Source organism: Pseudonaja textilis, chromosome 5 (assembly GCF_049901715.1).
Source record: "Pseudonaja textilis isolate UNSWEBS1 chromosome 5, rPseTex1.2, whole genome shotgun sequence".
Taxonomy (NCBI): Eukaryota; Metazoa; Chordata; class Lepidosauria; order Squamata; family Elapidae; genus Pseudonaja; species Pseudonaja textilis.
Window position 1 is genome coordinate 60,953,049 of NC_141994.1, and position 19,384 is coordinate 60,972,432.

General features: G+C 39.0%; 1 protein-coding gene across 1 annotated transcript in view; it reads right to left on the bottom strand.

Annotated features, from left to right (window-relative positions):
* The window catches only part of CACNA2D4 (calcium voltage-gated channel auxiliary subunit alpha2delta 4), a 160,656-nt gene extending 145,747 nt beyond the window's left edge, over positions 1–14,909 (bottom strand). The window contains exons 1-2 of the mRNA XM_087935075.1: positions 14,168–14,909; positions 5,696–5,777 (exon numbers count right to left, since the gene is read on the bottom strand). Coding sequence (XP_087791201.1) covers positions 5,696–5,777; positions 14,168–14,244 — 159 coding nt within the window. The 5' untranslated portion in view covers positions 14,245–14,909. The remainder of the gene's footprint in view (positions 1–5,695; positions 5,778–14,167) is intronic.
* Between the last annotated feature and the right edge of the window lie 4,475 nt (positions 14,910–19,384).

A 19,384-nucleotide genomic window follows, 5' to 3' on the forward strand; every position in this document is an offset into this window, starting at 1 on the left:
TCTCATTGACGAATGACAGCTAACATTTTGTCCCTCCTGAGGAGTACAGATGGTTTTAACTACAAAAGGGATGAATAAGACCTGTATAATTTTACATGCATAATTTGAAGTGTTCTGGATCAGAACAAAAGGAAATTGTTTCTTCTTGTTTGCAGAGAAATATATTTGTGCACACCTCTAATTAGCTAATACTGTGTAATCTCATAAAGGCATTTACTCCTCTCTTAATCAGACTGCCTTCTTCAACCTTGAAAACACTTTCGTTGGTCTATGTCTATAAGGCAGAGAACTGATTTGAACCTGATTCCAAAAAATGGGGCTCTCCTATAATAATGTTACAAAACCTAGCTAGATTAACAAACATCTGAAACATGGACTTTTTCCAGACAGAGAGTTCCTAATGCCTTAAGGCAGTGTAAACTAAACTAGTTTGTCTTTTCCTTTGTAGAAATTATACAACTGTTGGAATAAGAGCTACATATAGAGGAGGAAACCATCTGTACCCCTTCAATCCTCATTCAACTTCAGTGGATAACTTTGTTGGATTCTACTGCTATAAACATCCTAACAATGAGAACAATTAACCAGTGGAACAGCTTGCCTTCAGAAGCTGTAGGGTCATCATCACTGGAGGTTTCAAAGAAAATCTGGACAGTCACTCATCTGAAATGGTATAGGGTCCCCTGCTTGAGCAGAGCGTTAGACTACTAGAAGGTCCCTTCCAGTTCTATTCTGATTGAAAGACAGAGGTGGCATTCAGCAGATTCTGACTAGTTCTGGAGAACTGGTAGCAGAAATTTTGAATAGTTCGGAGAACTGGCAAATACTACCTCTGACTGGCCCCACCCCCATCTATTCTCTGCCTCCTGAGTCCCAGTTAATCAGCTGGGTCTTCTTATGTTGCCCTGCACAGGAGAATGGAGCTGGAAAACAGGTTAGTGGGATGGGGAGGGAATGGGGATTTTGCAGTAACCTTCCCCTGCCACACTGACCAAGCTATGCCCACGGAATCTGTAGTAAAATTTTTTGAATCCCATCACTGTTGGAAGATGTCTATGTCTTAGAGCATATGAGATTTTCCCTAGTCATTTTCTGTGTGCATAGTTTTATATATGGTATTGATAGTAACAGGTGTCACTTAGACCATTACTCAAATTTGTAGGCTAGCGGACAGAGATTTAAAGACACATCTCTTTGATAGTCTAATTTTATTATAAATACTACTTAGAACAGAAAACCAAAGCTGTTTATGACCCCAGTCCAACTTTTAGTTCTCTTTTTCTTGCTTGTGCAACTCAATGGACTGCTCATTTCTTGAGGATAGGGGATGCTCATGTCTCGAGGATGGGAACTATTGACATCTCTACAATGTTATTTATTTATTTATGAAATTTATTTGCCGCCCATCTTGTATCCAATGACTCTGGGAGGCTTATTGTTAGAGCCAAGCCTGGACTCTGATTCTCTGATTCTTTGCATCTAACCTCAGTTCTTTTAACTCTGCCAGTTATCAAGCTCTCTCATTTACTTCTCTCGAAAGCTGAAAAGTTTCAAGGGTTACATGCAATCTTTCTTTATATAGAGATGTAACAATTTCTGTACTTTTGATCTCTAAAGTTGCTCCTTTTCATGTCTTTCATGCTATATTTTTCCATATTGTGGTCAGAATTATGTATAATGTTGCAAGTGGTCATATTGATTATTTTATCCACATACACCCCTTCTTAATGAATCTGAACAGAAATATTCTGAATTCTGGGCAGATATATACAGGAGATGGCAGTACCAATTTAACTCCATTAGAGTACAAAGTGTATGAAGTTAGGATTCTTGCTGGTTTTTCTACACTTCTGTACAGAACCTCAACTTGAGGATATGTTACACTGTATGGTTATATAAGATCAACAGTCCCTAAAATTATTCAAGAAACTGTTAAGTACTAACTGAAAAAAATGTGATTAAAGCTGCAAAAGATTTATTAAAATTAAATAAACTTCATCAGGAAGTGTTTAGTTGGAAGATGTTTCCCTGCAGGGAACCTGTTTTTCTTAACTTTAGTTCCATTAATCATGCTATGATCATCAATCTATGCTCTCTGTTTCACATATGAATGGAATAGAGACTATTTAAATAAAACAAATAAATTGGTCTGCCACCATGCTATTTTGGAACCCTCCATTTGGATACATGAAATGGGTAAAAATCAATTGCTTTGAAATGAAAAAAAAATGCTGGGCTCTTTGAGAAAACATACTGTATATGCTGGTACTGCAGCAAATGTCTTAATGGTTAGGGTTTTGATTTGCTGCCGTGATGTGATGACCACAGAGAAATGTGCAAAGATGATGTAGTGTCAAATATTACTCCCTTTAGGCCAGTGGCCCCCAACCTTTTGGGTACTAGGGACCAGTTCCATGGAAAAAGGTTTTTCTGTGGACCAGAGGGGATGTCATTTTGAATGCTGCCTGCATCCCATGGATGGAGCTTTTCTTGTTTGTGTGGTCTGATTCAGTGGTGGGATTCAAATTTTTTTACTACTGGTTCTGTGGCCGTAGCTTGGTGGTTGTGGCAGGGTAAGGATACTGTAAAATCTCCAGTCAGAGGTGGGATTTGCTGGTTCTCTGAACTACTCAAAATTTACAACCCTCTCTAAGCGGTTTACAAAGTCAGCATATTGCCCACAACATTTTGGGTCCTCATTTTACCCACCTCGGAAGGATGGAAGGCTGAGTCAACCTTGAACCTGGTGAGATTCAATCTGCCAAATTGCAGGCAGCTGGCTGCAGCAGAAGTAGCTTCTAGTGAGATTTGATCTGCCAAATTGCAGGCAGCTGGCTGCAGCAGAAGTAACTTGCAGTACTACACTTTAACCACTGTGCCACTGAGGCGAATTGGGGATTGGGAACTCCTGCCCTAGGCTACTTAAGTGGGGTGCCTCAAACTCATTATGAAATTTGGCAGTAGAGAAAGGGCATTATTAGCTTAGAAAAGGAAGTTTGATGAGAACCATATTTCCAATTAAAGCCACTTTCACTTTCAGGTTGAAAGAAACAAAGAAATTGAAAGGATTTCTCAATCAATTTTTTCAATCAATGCTCCGGCAGCATTGATTCTTATACAGATACACCATCCAATTCAAGAAAGCTTTCTGCTCTTGTCTCTTGAATAGATCATATCAAAATGATTAATATGCTTTGAGGTACTTCTGTACTTGTTAAAAAGTTTAAAGGGGATGTTTTTATGTTGGTATGGACAAAAATAGCAAGAATCAAAGATCCAACACCATAACCCAGCAGCAGCAAGGGTACCATAAAGGAGAGCCTATTTCTTTCATGCTGCCAGAATTCATTGCGTAAGGCAAGGATAAATATTACAGCATGTTCACCCACATTACAATAAATTCAAGTAGTTCTTGAATTACAACAGTTTGTTTAGTAACCTTTCAAAGTTACAACAACACTGAAAAAAGTGACTTATGGCCATTTTTCACACTTACGACCACTGTGACATCCCCATGGCCACATGAGCAAAATTCAGGCGCTTGGCAATTGATTCATATTTATGACAGTTGGTGTGTGCCAAGGTCATGGGGTCACCTTTTGTGACCTTCTGACAAGCAAAGCCAATGGGGAAGTCAGATTGACTTAACAACCATGTTACTAATTTAACAACTGCAGTGATCCAATTTAACAACTGTGGCAAAAAGAGTCACTTAGCAAATAGCAAGAGTACTTAGACTTATATACCACTTTACAGTGCTTTACAGCCCTCTCTAAGTGGTTTACAGAGTCAGCCTATTGCCCCCAACAATCTGGGTCCTCATTTTACCAACCTCGGAAGGATGGAAGGCTGAAATCAACCTTGAGCCAGTGAGAATCGAACTGCCAAACTGCTGGCAGCCAGCAGTCAGCAGAAGTAACCTGCAGGACTGCATTCTAACCACTATGCAACCGTGGCTCTTGTCTCACTAAGCAACAGAAATTTTGGGCTCATAGTTGTAAGTCAAGGACTACCTCTATATCAAAAAAGGCTAATGATTTGTATTAATAATGAAGTGCCACTTGTCAGATAAATTCTTGTTGAAAACCCTTGTTCTTCCTTCACAGGAGAAAGGGACATGTTTGAGGATCTTATTGCCTGAAACATCACATCTACAAAGGATAGGGCTAAGCTAACATGAAGAAGAATGCTTTGGAATTCATCCACTCAGCATTGCAAGTAGACATGCTTTGGACAGTGGTGGGATTCAGTTTTTTTTACTACCAGTTCTGTGGGCGTGGTTTGGTAGGCGTGGCTTGGTGGGTGTGGGAGGGGATGGATACTGCAAAATCCCTATTCCCTCCCTACCCCACTAACCGGCTTTCCAGCTCTATTCTCCTGTGCAGGGCAACAAAAGCCAATCAGCTGGGACTCAAGAGGCAGAGAATAGATGGGGCAGGGCCTGCCAGAGGTGGTATTCCCAACTTCTCAAAATTTCCACTACCGGTTCTCCGAAGTACTCAAAATTTCTGCTACCAGTTCTCCAGAACTGGTCAGAATACCACCTGCTGAAAACTACCTCTGATTTTGGAATAGAGCAAAAGATTTTCACATATTCCAAAAAAGTAGAGTAAGCATTGCCCCTCCCGGCCCAGTACCCAATTCTGTCTTGTTATATTGTGTTAAATAGATAGTCTTTGACTTAATGGCTACAATGGAGCCCAAAATTTCCATTGCTAAGCAGGATAGTTGTTAAGTGAGTTGCACCTCATTTTATGACCTTTTTTTGCCACAGCTGTTCAGTGAATCATTGCAATTGTTAAGTGAATAGTGCAATAAGGCGTTAAGCAAACCTGGCTTTTCCCATTGATTTTGCATGTCAGAGGACAAATAATGATCACATGAACACTGGACAGTGCAACTATCACAAATACATGTCAGTTGCCAAGTACCCAAATTTTGATCATATGACCATGGTGATAATCACTGGGTAGGTCTGGGAGCCAAGAACACCCAAGGGAATCTTATATGTGTGTGTTTGTGTGTGTATTCAACCATAATCGCTTACAAGAATATTTACAAGTTTAAACTAAGATTTTTATAAGAACACTGTGATATATCAAGGAGAAAAAAATATCTCATGGAAAAACATTGAAGTAAAACCAGAGAAAATCTTATACCAATCATTGTTATTCCAATAGTTTGGTGAACAAAATGTATTTTACAGTATACTTTGGGTATAGTAGGGAGCTCACTAAACATATTTTATTAACTGAATTAAATTTTGCAGATATTAATTTTCTTGTTCTATCCATTAGGTTATAAAAAGCAACAGAGTGCCCCTATATCTTCTGATAAAATTAATCTTTATATATTCAGCCACAGCCAGCCTTTGGTTTTAATCTGAAAAGAAATTCATTTGCTAAACAACCAATCTTTTGAACTGTCCACTGTTTTGAATTTCCCAAGCAAAGGTCAAATTTATTCACTGGAAGCACAGAAATAACAAACCCCTTCCACATCAGATGCTCTGCCAATATTCAGTGTCTGTTGAAGAATATGGATTTCAGAAAAAACCCAGAGGGTTCTGAAGAATGGATAAACATCCTGATACTGCTATAACGGTTTTTTTAAGAGAGAGAAAAACACCCATTTAGATTATATTCTATGATTTGGGTGGAAGCATTTACAAAAATATGCAGCATATGTTACTTACCTTCTGTAATAAGAGAGAGCCAGAATATTTTGTGACAATATAATACAAATCCTCACCAAAGGAATCAGCCCAGGACTTCACTCTATGCAAAAGGGGAAAAAACACAACTTAGTCACTAATTATTTCCATGTCTCTAGGAGTGTTCATGGGTCAGGATGACAGCTACATCCTTGCAATCAAAGCTCCATCCTTTTTTTCATGAGCTTTAAAAGCTAAGAAGGTGGCTGCAATCATGCAATCAAAGCCCAGCTGCATGTAAAAAGGGGATGGAGGGGTTTCTATTTTAAGGCTTTAGCCATCACTTTGACCTCTTTTGATACCCCTGCAGATACCCCTACATGCAATTCAGCCAGTTAAGTAGAAATGACCAATATGGACATTCCAATACTGTAGCTTGTCAGCTCCAGATGTTGAGAAGCCACTCTAGTGAGACAAGCAATTTGGGAATGCTTCCTGATTGGATGTCTCATTGTCCCTCAACATACTTACTTGCCTCTGAGCCCAGTCTACAGATGGTGGCATTGTACAGGAGGAAAATAGAATAGAATAGAATGGAATGGAATGGAATGGAACGGAACAGAACAGAACAGAACAGAACAGAACAGAACAGAATTCTTTATTGCCAAGTGTGATTGGACACAAAAGGAATTTGTGTTTGGTACATAAGCTCTCAGTGTACATAAGAAAAATAAAATAAAATACATGCATCAAGAATCATCAGATACAACACTTAGTGATAGTCATAGGTTACTAATAAGCAGTCAAATCATACTAGAGAACAAATAAACAATATAAATTGTAAAGATAAAAGTGACACGGTTATAGTCATAAGTTGGAAGAGATAGGGAATAGGAAGGATAAGAAGAAGAATAGTAATACAATCTTACTAAATAGTTTGATAGTGTTATGGGAATTAGTTGTTTAGCAGAGTGATCGCATTCGGGGAAAAACTGTCCTTGTGTCTAGTTGTTCTGTTGTGCAATGCAGTGAATTTTGTTGTATGTATACAGTGTATATATGTACAATGACAATAAAGAATTCAAATTTTAATTCAAAATTCAGTGCTCTATAGCATCATTTTGAGGGTAGAAATTGAAGCAATTTATGTCCAGGATGTGAGGGGTCTGTAGATATTTTCACAGCTCTCTTTTTGACTCGTGCAGAATGCAGGTCCTCGGTAAAAGGCAGGTTGGTAGCAATTGCTTTTTCCCCAGTTCTAATTATCCGTTGAAGTCTGTGTCTGTCTTGTTTGGTTGCAGAGCCAAACCAGAGTTATAGAGGTGCAGGTGACAGACTCAATAATTCCTCTGTAGAACTGAATCACAGGGAAGTAAGTGGAGCCTGCCATTCCTTCACTTCTCTCTTATTCCTACTAAAGTGGTACATATGATAAAAGAGAGAAGAGTGAGACCATCAGGTGCTGTGCCGTTCAACAGTGGGGCAGTGGTAGGCCTTGGCAGAACTGAGCCACACTGTATTGCACTTAGTCTCTGCAAGATTGCAACTGAGGAGTAGAAGATGTTGTCTGAGTATATCAGTCACCATCCATCAACAAAGCGTTGCTACAATATAGTTGCAAACGTTTATGGGAGTCCTAAATTGGTCTGTTTAATTTAACACGGTTGCTGTTATGTATGTGTTCTTCACACCAGGGATGATAGCTAGCTGATACAATCTAGTTTGTGAGAGCTGACTAAAATTATTATACACATTTCAACTAAACTCTTGCACATGTTTCAGTGTCTCCAGGTAGGACAGAAATGAAAGGCCAGATTAAATTGTTTGCACAGTATTTATTGTGTGTGGGATGAATTAATATCTTAACTCTAATTGTATTGATTATCCTGAGACTTGAGCACCCAACAAAGAATATATCTTCTATTGATCCATGTTAGTAGAACTTGGTGTGTACAACTGTGGTTTTATGGATGAAGATTTATTCTACATTTTATAGATACATGTGCCTATTTAATTCAATAGGACTCTAGACAGAAAATTATATACTACTTCAACTCAGCTCTAGACAGGGAAGCAGGTTGTGAGTTTAGAATTGCAGCTGGTGCCTCATAAACAGTAAAGCCTGTTTTAATTATCTGTGTACCACATAAGGACAAACGTTATCTCTAAACATTCCTGTTTTCACCATCTACACTTAAGATGAACATCAAACTAGATTTTCCTTACGTCTTCAGTTTTCTCCAGGGACAATGTTTCTTTGTTAAGCAATACCATTCAGCTCAAAGAGAATTATTTTTTTGTCAGTCTCACAACCTAAAACCACCGAATTCCTCAAAAGTTTCGCTCTAGTTTTAGTTAAATTACATTATTTAGAGCATGTTCTTGCTCTATTTGTGATATCAAGAAAGGAGGAAATTCAGTCCAAACTGATATGTTGGTGATTTAGTACTACATAATTCTGATCTAACTGGTTTTGTTGGGATTTACTATTTTTTTTAAATCAATCTTTGTGGGAAAAAATAGCTCGTTTTAAAAAGACGTGCTGGTCCACAGTGACATTAATTACTTCAGTATTTTGCACTTTGAAGAGCTAATCAGTCAAATTACTGTCAGAACCAATTATGGTCTAATATAGATAATAACCCTGGTTCACACACATCCTTTCATCCCCAGCTTATGAATGAATCAATCTTATGTTGTCACCAAGCATACCAGTATAAAAATAGGACTTCTCCACTTAAACTGACCTTATTTAAGATAGGCTTAATCTCTAACAGTTTGGCACCCTTTATCTTGGAGGCGAAGTCAGCTGCTCTGGGTGTGATTAGAGTGTGTTTTAAGAGTGTCAAGTGATGCAGGCTCCCTGTGGTCTGTGTAGCCAGCTTTTCCATGAGAGCCATTTCTCCCCCAGTGTTTTCCTCACCATTATTTATTCATATCGATCACACTCCTATTTTTGAAATCAGCTTCTGTTCTGGCTGATAATAACACAAGAAAGGAAAGGAAGCTTTTATTTTATCTGATGATGAAGAAGGGACATCCATGCACAATTCCACCTTAACTGTTACCTGAAAACGACACTATTTTATTTGGAGAGAAAGATTTAGTCCTATTCGGCTTTAAAGGTACAATGATCTGAAATGGCATCAATCTGTGTCTTTTATCTTTTTTTCTGCAAGGTCACTCAACTTCATAAAGACCGTAGGAAGTGTGTAACATTAAAAATAGTAAAATCAATAAAACAAACAAAAAAGAACAATGTATGTCCAGAAGAGAAAACATTCAAACATACAAAAGCTCACAAGGGGGCCTTCACCCATCCCTACCCAAGGCCTGAGATTTTCAAAGATTTAAAAAATATCTTCAGAACACAAGCCATAAGGAATTTTGGTGGGGACTATGATGGTGAATTCTGTTCCAGATCTATTGCCTCACTTTCCCTCAGTGCAATATCTTGAAGATGACAGGTGTTGAATTGAATTTTTATTGCTTGTTTGCCAGTTTTCCTGTGTTGTTCAGTTTCAATCATCCTGAAGTAAGAGACTGGTTGCTCAACAGCTATACTTTCAAGTCATTTACTCTTCAGAACTTATCTAGCTACATAGTTAGGGTAGGACCTATCTTTCTCCTCTTTGGACTTCTTCTGTAGAAAGAAGATCTTGGTGAGGATAAGTAAAGGACGTTACCTAGACAAAGGGAGCTAAAACATTTTAAAATCCAGAATGTCCAGATAACATTTAGAAGTGGCTCACATAGATACATCATTGAGGAAGAGGAGGAATTGGTGTACAGCAGACTTGTAAGATTCCGTTATTTTAGACAATCTCAGTAAAAGTAGTTTTAGCATTCCTCTGGAGGTGATTTTCTGGTAGGGCCTGTCTAGTGGAGCTAACATATTTCTACCCCAATATCATCCTACATTTTCTTTATTTTAAACAGGGAGCTACCCAAAGAGATGTGGGAGGAAGCGTAGACAAGCCATCCTATAGAAATTGGACATGGTCTGAAGTGAGGTCCACTCTATTCTTGCTGTGGTGCCCTGATTGATGGATGTGAAAACCTTGCCTATAATTAAGTGGTACATCCACTAATCAGGATGCACTTTTGAGCCATGACTCGGAGAAAGTGCAGTAAAGGCAAAACAAGAGCTAAGAATGGGGACAGCTATTTCATGCTGCCTCAAAAAAAGGTGAAAAGCACCTAAATTTAATCATAAGGAAAGAACTGTTACTTTCCCAATTTTCTTCCTGTTGTTACCAGGACTCATGGATTTCAGCCAATCAGAATTCTAGTCTCAGTGGAGACATTTACGACACCCATGTGAGCAGATATAGAAAATTTAGGAAGCCATGGGAAAGCTGTGCAGTTCAATTTGCTTGTCCAGATTTTCAAATTTTTCAGAGAAAAGATTCAATAGGAGAAATCAACATCATGTGATTTGTGTTGCAAATTTGTAATCCTTTATATAACAGGTTGCTTGAATGCTCTGACTTGATTGAGATTTAAACGCCCTAATGGCATAGTAGGATGGCAGCTAAAATTTTCCAGTCTTCATAAGATTTTTAAGCTCTTATTCTTCTTAAGAATTTATTCTTGGAAGCTACCCTTCAGTTTTAAAAGATCCCATATTATTTCACTCCTAATAGTTCTTGTCTTCCTGAAATATCCACTAGCACACATGTATAAAAGGAAAATATTTTTTCTTAAAAAATCAATTTGATATACATCTTAGCAATAGAATAGAATAGAATAACAGACTTGGAAGGGACCTTGGAGGTCTTCTAGTCCAACCCCCTGCCTAGGCAGGAAACCCTACACCACTTCAGACAAATGGTTATCCAAAATCTTTTTAAAAACTTCCAGTGTTGGAGCATTCACAACTTCTGGAGGCAAATTGTTCCACTGATTAATTGTTCTAACTGTTAGGAAATTTCTCCTTAGCTCTGAGTTGCTTCTCTCCTTGATTAGTTTCCACCCATTGCTTCTTGTCCTGCCCTCAAGTGCTTTGGAGAATAGCTTGACTCCCTCTTCTTTGTGGCAGCCCCTGAGATATTGGAACACTGCTATCATGTCATATGTGCTGCAGGTTTCTGATCTAATTATTACAAAATAAGGAATTTGTATTTATTATTTTTCATCCATTTCAACTCCTCTTCAAATGCCCCACTCATCAACCTCATTGATGTCATCATGCCACTGTGCCCTATGAGTGACCTGCATTTTTCAATTAATACTTGGAAGAGAGGCTCCTTAGACAAGCTACAGTAGCTCTTCCTATTTATGCTTATAAGCTGCAAGATAACAAATTTCCAGCAACAACACCAATCAGATAATTATTTCTTTCCTTTGTCATAGCAGGCACTCAGGGAGTGCTAGACACTTAATCCCCATCACTATCTAACTTTCATTTGCTAATGCCTAAACCAAGCAACTCTGGGGGTAGAAGGAAGCAAAGACAGATTGTAGGGCTATAAAACTTGCCCAGCAAAGCCAAATGGTTTGTGAGTGCAATTCTGGAGTCTGTCCTTGCCACTCAGTTCAGCTCAGTGTCACCTAATGGAGGAGGGACCTCTGATGCTACAAGTCAGTATTTTTCAACCTTGGCCATTTGAACATGTGAGGATTACAAGTGATCAAGAAGGTTAGGGAACACTGCTATCAGTGATTAATTTAAATAAACATGACACCGTTTGTTGTGGTCTCTGTATCTATTTAAATGTCCTGCTTTGGTTTCCATCCTGCAAATTCTAAATCAGTTGTCAGCACAAGAATTTCAGTTAACGTTCTGCCAGTCCAAAGCCCTCAGAAAGTGCACAGAGGAAAAATACAAGTCCCGGGCTGCAAAATTTTCCTACCTTTGCACTAAGAATACAGGCAATCAGAAGATGAGCTGGAAGGATATAGGTGTGGGAAGGATGTGATCCTCTTTCTTCTTATAAGGCCATTAATTTTGGTGAACAATTATCCACTTGTTAGAAAGAAAAAGAAGCAGGCCGAAGGGAAAGGAAAGCATGACATATATGAAATTGCATCATGATGAAATTAACATGGCATTGATGTATGGTCAACTCTATGCCTTGTGTATTTGTATGCACATTGTACCCAAGGATGAAAGGGACAGAATTTGCTTCGTAACAGTGCAATGATGATTTAATCATGTCATGAGACACTAATTTTGCTGCAATCACTGTTGCAATTCCACATTTTTTAAAAAATCAAGGGTTTTTTTTTTGTTCTGGGAAATACGACTTTTATTGCTATTGCTCCAATGAGCTAACTGTGACTGCCTTTCTTATTTATTTATTATTATCCCTCCTTTATTGTTTTATAAGTAGCCCAAGCCAACAAACCTACATAATGCTCCTTCCTCCACCTTTTTCCAATAACAACAACCCTGTGAGGTGTTGGATTGAGAGAGAATGAGTGGCCCAAGGCCCTACTATCCCATTTTAGTGATATCTATCCATATTTGAGTCTGCCAAAAACTATACTGACATACCAGTCGCTGCCAAAGGATAACAAATCCCAACACATTTCTGCACCGTTTGAAGCTGTTTCTAAGAATACTTTAACACTTCAAATTTCTAGCTTCTATATCACAAGACCTAAAATGGACACCTAACATCAAAAACATCATCAAAAAAGCATAACAAAGAATGTTCTTTCTGTGTCAACTCAGAAAGATCAAACTGCACAAGGAGCTGCTGATACAATTCTACAGAGGAATCATTGGGTCTGTTATCTGCACCTCTGTAACTGTATGATTTGGTTCTGCAACCTAACAGGACAGACACAGATCCAAAGAATAATTAGGACTGCAGAAAAAACAATTATTACTAACCTGCCTTCAATTGAGGACCTGTATTCTGCATGAGTCAAAAAGAGGGCTGTGAAAATATTTACAGATCCCTCACATCCTGGACATAAACTGTTTCAACTCCTACCCTCAAAACAACACTATAGAGCACTGCACACCAGAACAACTAGACACAAGGACAGTTTTTTCCTGAACGCCATTACTCTACTAAACAAATAATTTCCTCAATATTGTCCAATTATTTACAAAGTCTGCATTACTATTACTCTTCTCATCACTCTTTATCACCTATCCCCTCCCACTTGTGACTGTATGATTGTATTTTTGTCGCTTGTATCCTTATGATGTATATTGACTGTTTCCTAGTATGATTTGATTGCTTATTGTACCCTATGACTATTATTAAGTGTTATACATTATGATTCTTGACAAATGTATCTTTTCTTTTATGTACACTGAAAGCATTTGCACCATGACAAATTCCTTGTGTGCCTAATCACACTTGGCTATTCTATTCTATACACTGGTACAACCATGGGTAGCATAAGCCTATATTGCTCATGGGTTGATGATAAGATGAAGAGAACTTCATGGTAACCTGACAGAATGGGAAGAAGACAAATGACTCTCTGGGAGCTCTGTTATCAGAGGCCTCATAAGGAAGACGTTGCATAAACAGATTCAAAAGCCAGGAGACAAATAAAGAGGAAAACAGAAAGATAGCCCTAATTAAGAGAAGAGGCAGCAGCTGAGAAAACTGCTGAGAGAAAGACATTTATTTCCTTCCCTCAGACTGGTGCGAGGGAAAAGATTTTTAAGCCATTGCCCCTAGTTGAAGTAAAGATTCAGAGGAAGAGAAGAAGCCAGCCAGGAACAAACAAAGAGAAAAGAAGAAGAAAAAGTAAATGCTTTGACAGAGCAGACATAAAAAGCATACACCTCAAAAAGATGCAAAACCCTCATAATTTCCAGTGCTTTGGATCCAATAGTCTATCTCAGTCTGGTTATTGGTGGTTTAAGAATAGATCCCTGGCTAACAATTTGTGCTGTGGTTAGTTCTAAGCAGGGACATGATATTGCCCAAATTTGTTTAAATCATGATTTGCCCGAAGTATGTATAACTTCTCACCCGATTCATACCTAACATTTTAATTCAACTTGTATATAGGTTGAATGGAGTCTATATATGCTTCCCTTAATTCTCCTCACCTTAGCAGACTTAATTCTCTTCCTAGCTATTTTAGTGCAACATTGTTCAGCAATTCTGTACAAGCCAGACAAATGGGCAGGTTTTTTTTGTTGAGCTGGTCGAGTTTTCAACCTTCAAAATGTAACTTGACAAGAGAAGCTTGTGCCAGCTGTTCTTCAAGTAAAACGATGGTTTTAATAAAATTTGAATAATTGTGAGTAAAATGTTCGCATCAATTCTAATGGCCATTTTGAGATAGGGGCAGAAAACAAGTCGAAGGAGAATTGAGAAGTCCCACATATGTTCAAAGAGCGAAATAAAATGTACGTATAGGGAAGAAAACTTGATACAAAAGATGGCTTTTATATTCCTCAACATGAAATGTGGGTGTTGAGCAAAAAGGCTGGTTAGGAGATGGGGTATAAAATAGCAGTGTTGAGAGATTTTAAAGGGTGAAGTGCTAAATAGCATAAATAATGGAGACACATAAAAAATGTAGGTCACTTACGTTTCATATGGTATTTTCATTTGGGGCCTTGAGAAGGGCAGGAGGCAGCTGAATGAGAAGAAAAGCCACAGGAGCATCCTCTGTGTCCAAATTATTGGCAGCAAAATCAGTTGCACAGACAAAATGTTTACCCCATTTCTTTCCTGCTAAATTATTCCTGGCTCCAGAAAATGAGTCTCCAACATCATAGTTTGCTGGGATGAAGCTTGAATCAAGGTAGATGTAGAAGCCCCTAACCCTTCATGCTTTTAACCTTGTGTCTCTTCTCCTTCCTCTTTTCAGATGGAGAACAACTTCCTGAGGAAGGACCCCGAGAACCTTCTGGGTTGGATTAGAATCTCAAGGAATACTCTGCTCCACAGCTATGAAGGGTATCAAAGAGAGGTTGATATCCATTTCCCTGTAAGAATGGCAGACTAGAAGGGGAACTCCGTAAACAGCAAAAGCCACGGGATATACATAATCCACTGCCGCCCTTTTAATCCCGTCATATACCAGAAGCAGCTGCAGATTTAAGGAACTGGGCTGAGATAAAATCAGCCAGGATTACTCTAATTTCTGGAGACATGATGCATCAATCTGTCCTTTCAGAGCCCAGAACTAGCCAACTTGAAGTCTTTTTTAAAAAAAGAGAATGGCATCACAATTTCACAACTTTAAACAAACCTACTGACTTTTGATCCCCTCCAAAGAATCCTTAGCTCCTACTTTCATGGAAGGTTTTGTCTTGTGTTGCCTACCGGTACTACTATTCCCTGCTCTGCTCTTTGAATCCAATTTATTTCTTGGCTTCTAGTGTTTTCCCATCACTATGAAAATATGAAATATATTGAACCCTAAATCCTATTACCCGGGACAATCTGATTAAAAGAGAGAATTTAGGTCAGGCGCACAGTATTGATCATTATCCTGACATTTTGTATTATATTGTTTTCTGCTGCACTGTTTGTTGCTTTGGGGTTTCCCTCGGGGAAAAAAGGCTGGTGGACTGTAAACTATGAAAATAGACACATTAATGCAAAAAGCATGAGAAACAGGCCAATATTATAATTTTAATTAGTTTAGAAGCAAGAGGGAATTAACACATGCAATGACTGTCTACCACTAGACTTGCAAAATTACTGGACATTCTGGGGATATGTGAAAACAACCGATCTGTCACACAGAGTGGAAATGGGAGCTAGATACTACCTTCAGAGCTATCAATTCTGAGCTACAAAACCTCAAAGACAGCAAAGGCATATGGGAAACTGTAGCTCTTTGCTGCCATCCAATGCTCATCCAGATTGGTGTAGCCCAGGTCATAGTTGCTCTCTCTTCAAAGACATTGACAATCCCGTAATATCTCTGTAGGATTCATTGTTCACTATATCTGTGAGAGCATTCAGAGGCTAGTCAAGAACTGAATGGAATTGACCAACTCACCTGCTCACACAGTACAAAAAGGGAGGGGGGAAGGATACTTTCAGACTTGCAAGGTTTTGTGAAGTAACCTTACAATAAAGATATGGCTATTATTTCAGGATGATACTTCAGTACAAATATTTCAGTACAGATGATACAATATTGATCATGGAAAGCAAGGAAGATCTGGAGTGGCTAATGCTGAAAGTCAAAGATGAAAGTGAAAGTATTTGGATTTCACCTTAACATCAAGAAAACAAAGATAATGGTGGCTGCAGAGAACACACAAGTCAGAGTGTAGACTGAAAATGAAACCATCAAAACCGTAAAAGGATTCATCTTCCTGGGCTTTCAAATTGACCAATGTGGTGGCTGCAGCCCTGAAATCAGAATCTAACATATAACACTTGGAAAAGCTGCAATACTGGCATGAATAATATCTGGAAGAGTAAAGATATCAAACCTCCCAACCAAATGCAAATTAGTTAATGCAATAATTTTTCCAATTGCTACTTATGGCTGTCAAACCTGAACTCTGAAAAAGGAGAAGGGTGGACATCTTTGAATTGTGGTACTGGAGATGATGCATTCCATGCATTCCATTCCAAAGAAGTCCAAACTGAACCTCACCAAAAATATCACTCGAAGCCAAGATTGCCAAACAGAGGCTGTCATACTTTGATCACATCATGAGAGCTGTCTCACTTGAAAAGTCAAACATGCTGAGAGTGATCAGTGGGAAAAGGAGAATGGGCCACCCTAGTATCTGCTGGCTGCACACTATAAAAAGTGACACCTGGATGACCATGGCAGATCTGAAGGAGGCGGTGCAAGACTGAGGGGAATGGTGAGTGCTGATCCATAGAGTGTCTAGGGTTTGGACATGACTGAATGGAGGATGACAAGTACTCCTAAGTGTGCTTTTGTAAGGCTAACAGAAATATATTGGTGTGCCAAGAGTCCCTTGACTGCAGAGATTTAAAAATCTAATGAAGTGAAACAATTAAATGATCTCTTCTAACAGGAACAGAAAATACTCCTTTAACCCACATGCACAAAAAAACACACACACAAACACACACACACCATGTATAAGTGCATAAGTGCACCATCGTGCCTACCATCCCTGTCCTATTGTCCCCATTTATTCGTACCTATTTCCTGTATTCTCACTCAAGTTTATACTTTTACCTATTATCTTGGAAGCGATTGACAAATCAAATCAAATCAAATCAATAAATAAATATTTCTCCTCCTCAGCCCAACTTGGGTTGTTCAACAAACTTGATAAAATAAATATGTTTTGAAGGCCTCAACCTAGGAGAAGGTGTAGGCAGAAGACAATTACTTACTTTGTCAAAAAATAATTTAAAAATTCAGTCATGCAATGTGGGGTTGTTTTGATGTATGCCAAAATGGGATGGGGTTGGGGACTTATGGAGACAGGGAGCATTGAATTACTCATCTAGGTCAGTGGTGGGATTCAAATTTTTTTACTACTGGTTCTGTGGGAATAGCTTGGTGGGCATGGTGTGGCTTGGTGGGCATGGCTGGGTGGGTGTGGCAGGGGAAGGTTCCTGCAAAATCCCATTCCCTCCCCACCCCACTAACCTGCTTTCCAGTTCCATTCTCCTGTGCAGGGCAACAAAAAAAGACCCAGCAGATCAGCTGGGACTTGGGAGGCAGAGAATAGATGGGGGCAGGGCCAGTCAGAGGTGGTATTTGCCGGTTCTCCGAACTACCCAAAATTTCCATTACCGGCTCTCCAGAACTGGTCAGAACCCACTGAATCAGGGTTTAGTGTGATGTTTGAACATCCTTTGTGCAGGCTTACAATACATTAATGCATGTGTTCTTCCACAACAGTGAAAATTGTTATTCTGTGCCATCTTTTCATGTGGCACAAAAGACAGGATCCGTTTTGCTTTCTTCTCCCGTTTCTTCATGCAAGCTCATTTACAGTGAAAAGGAACACTAATTTTAAAAAATGGTGTGCACCAGTTGCCCTGCTTTGTACTTTGAAAAGTGTCTGAAAGGCTGATTGGAGAAGAAAGGAATGCCAGCAGGAGGCTGACTTAGTGGGAAGCATCCAGGGAGTCAGGGAGGAATCAGCTTGAAAGCCTTCTCATTTCGTGTCCTCATCCATCTTTTGCAAGGGAGAAAGAAGTCATGTTAATGAGATGTGAGTACCAAAGAAATTGAAAGCCCATCCACAATGGAGAAAATACAAAAGGATTCAAAGTGGGCCTTTCTAAATGTCTGTGAAGTATCAGTCGGAATACTAATAACTATCTGAATAACAGCAGAGGTATTTCTAAATGTGATCCTCCTGTTTGAAATAACTCTTAAAGTCTCCTCCCAAAGGATCAGGGAGGCATATTTCTGCCCTAAACCAGTGGTTCTCAACCTTTTCCTCACCCCCCTTAAATACTTTTTGTGGCAATGGATCATGGCCACGGACCCCCCAAGGCTTAACTCAAGATTTAAAGTGTAACATTTTTTCAAGTGATGAAACATTGCACCCCCCCCACAGTGGTCCATGCACCACAGGTGGTGAACCACTGCCCTGTTGTCCCAAGTGAGTTATTGCCAAATCTGATATTATTTTTCTTTTTGTTTTAAAAAGCATTGGAATTTGGAAATGTAACCTTTAAGGCCAGTCATCCTCATATGCATATCAGGAAAGCCACTTTGGCTATACTAGTCTGCTCCACAAGATGCATCACAAAAGATATGGAATTGTTACATAAAACAGCTGGGGAAAGACACCCTTTCTGCCATCGGTAGAATGGAAGAGTCGCCAATTTTACGGCGTATCGACAGCAAAACACACAAAGTGACAATAGCTAGGTTCTATTAATCTATTATGTGATCTGATAAGCCACAACTGCCTAGATTTTCACATCTTAAACCATAATCACAGTATATAAATTGCAATGACTAGATTCCCGAACATATAGCTAAACAAATGGCTCTATGGCTTATCATGTTGGGTCTTTTATCTACTTGACCCAACAACTTGGGTCAAGTAGATAAAATAACCTCTTCTGCAACTGCAATAGCAGCAGATTTAATCCTGTACTTAAAACTGCAGAATACTGTATGCAAAGATGTAACCAATTGTTTAACAGAAGTAATCTGAAACATGTGAGGAAAATATTGTGCTAACGCTAGTTAGAATTTCATCTCATCGTCTCCTTTCATTTCATTATTTCATGCCATGAGTGATATTTGCTAAAGAAATTAAATGCTATGGTAAAAAACCTGCATCTCTAAATTTTCTTCCCTCCTTGTCCTACTCTTGAAAGAAGCTGTTGTACTACCTCATTAAGTTAAATAATAAAGGAATGCAATCATTACCATCACCATCTTTTGCAAGCCAAGGAAACTTTTCCTATAACTGCCAGTGGTAGGATTCAATTTTTTTTTTACTACCGGTTCTGTGGGCATGGCTTACTGGGCGTGGCATGGCTTGGTGGGTGTGGCAAGGGAATGATACTGTAAAATCTCCATTCCCATTCCTGGGGGAAGGTTACGGCAAAATCCCCATTCCCTCCCCACCCCACTAACCTGCTTTCCAGCTCCGTTCTCCTGTGCAGGACAACAAAAGAAGACCCAGCTGATCAAGTGGGACTCAATGGGAGGCAGAGAATAGATGGGGGTGGGGCCAGTCAGAGATGGTATTTGCTGGTTCTCCGAACACCCATCAATTTAAAACTGTGTATTTTTTTTCTCTTGTTTTGCCTCAAAGAAAACATCAATTTATCATCAGCTCTATCATATTCATTCTCTCTGCACCAATCAACACATTTT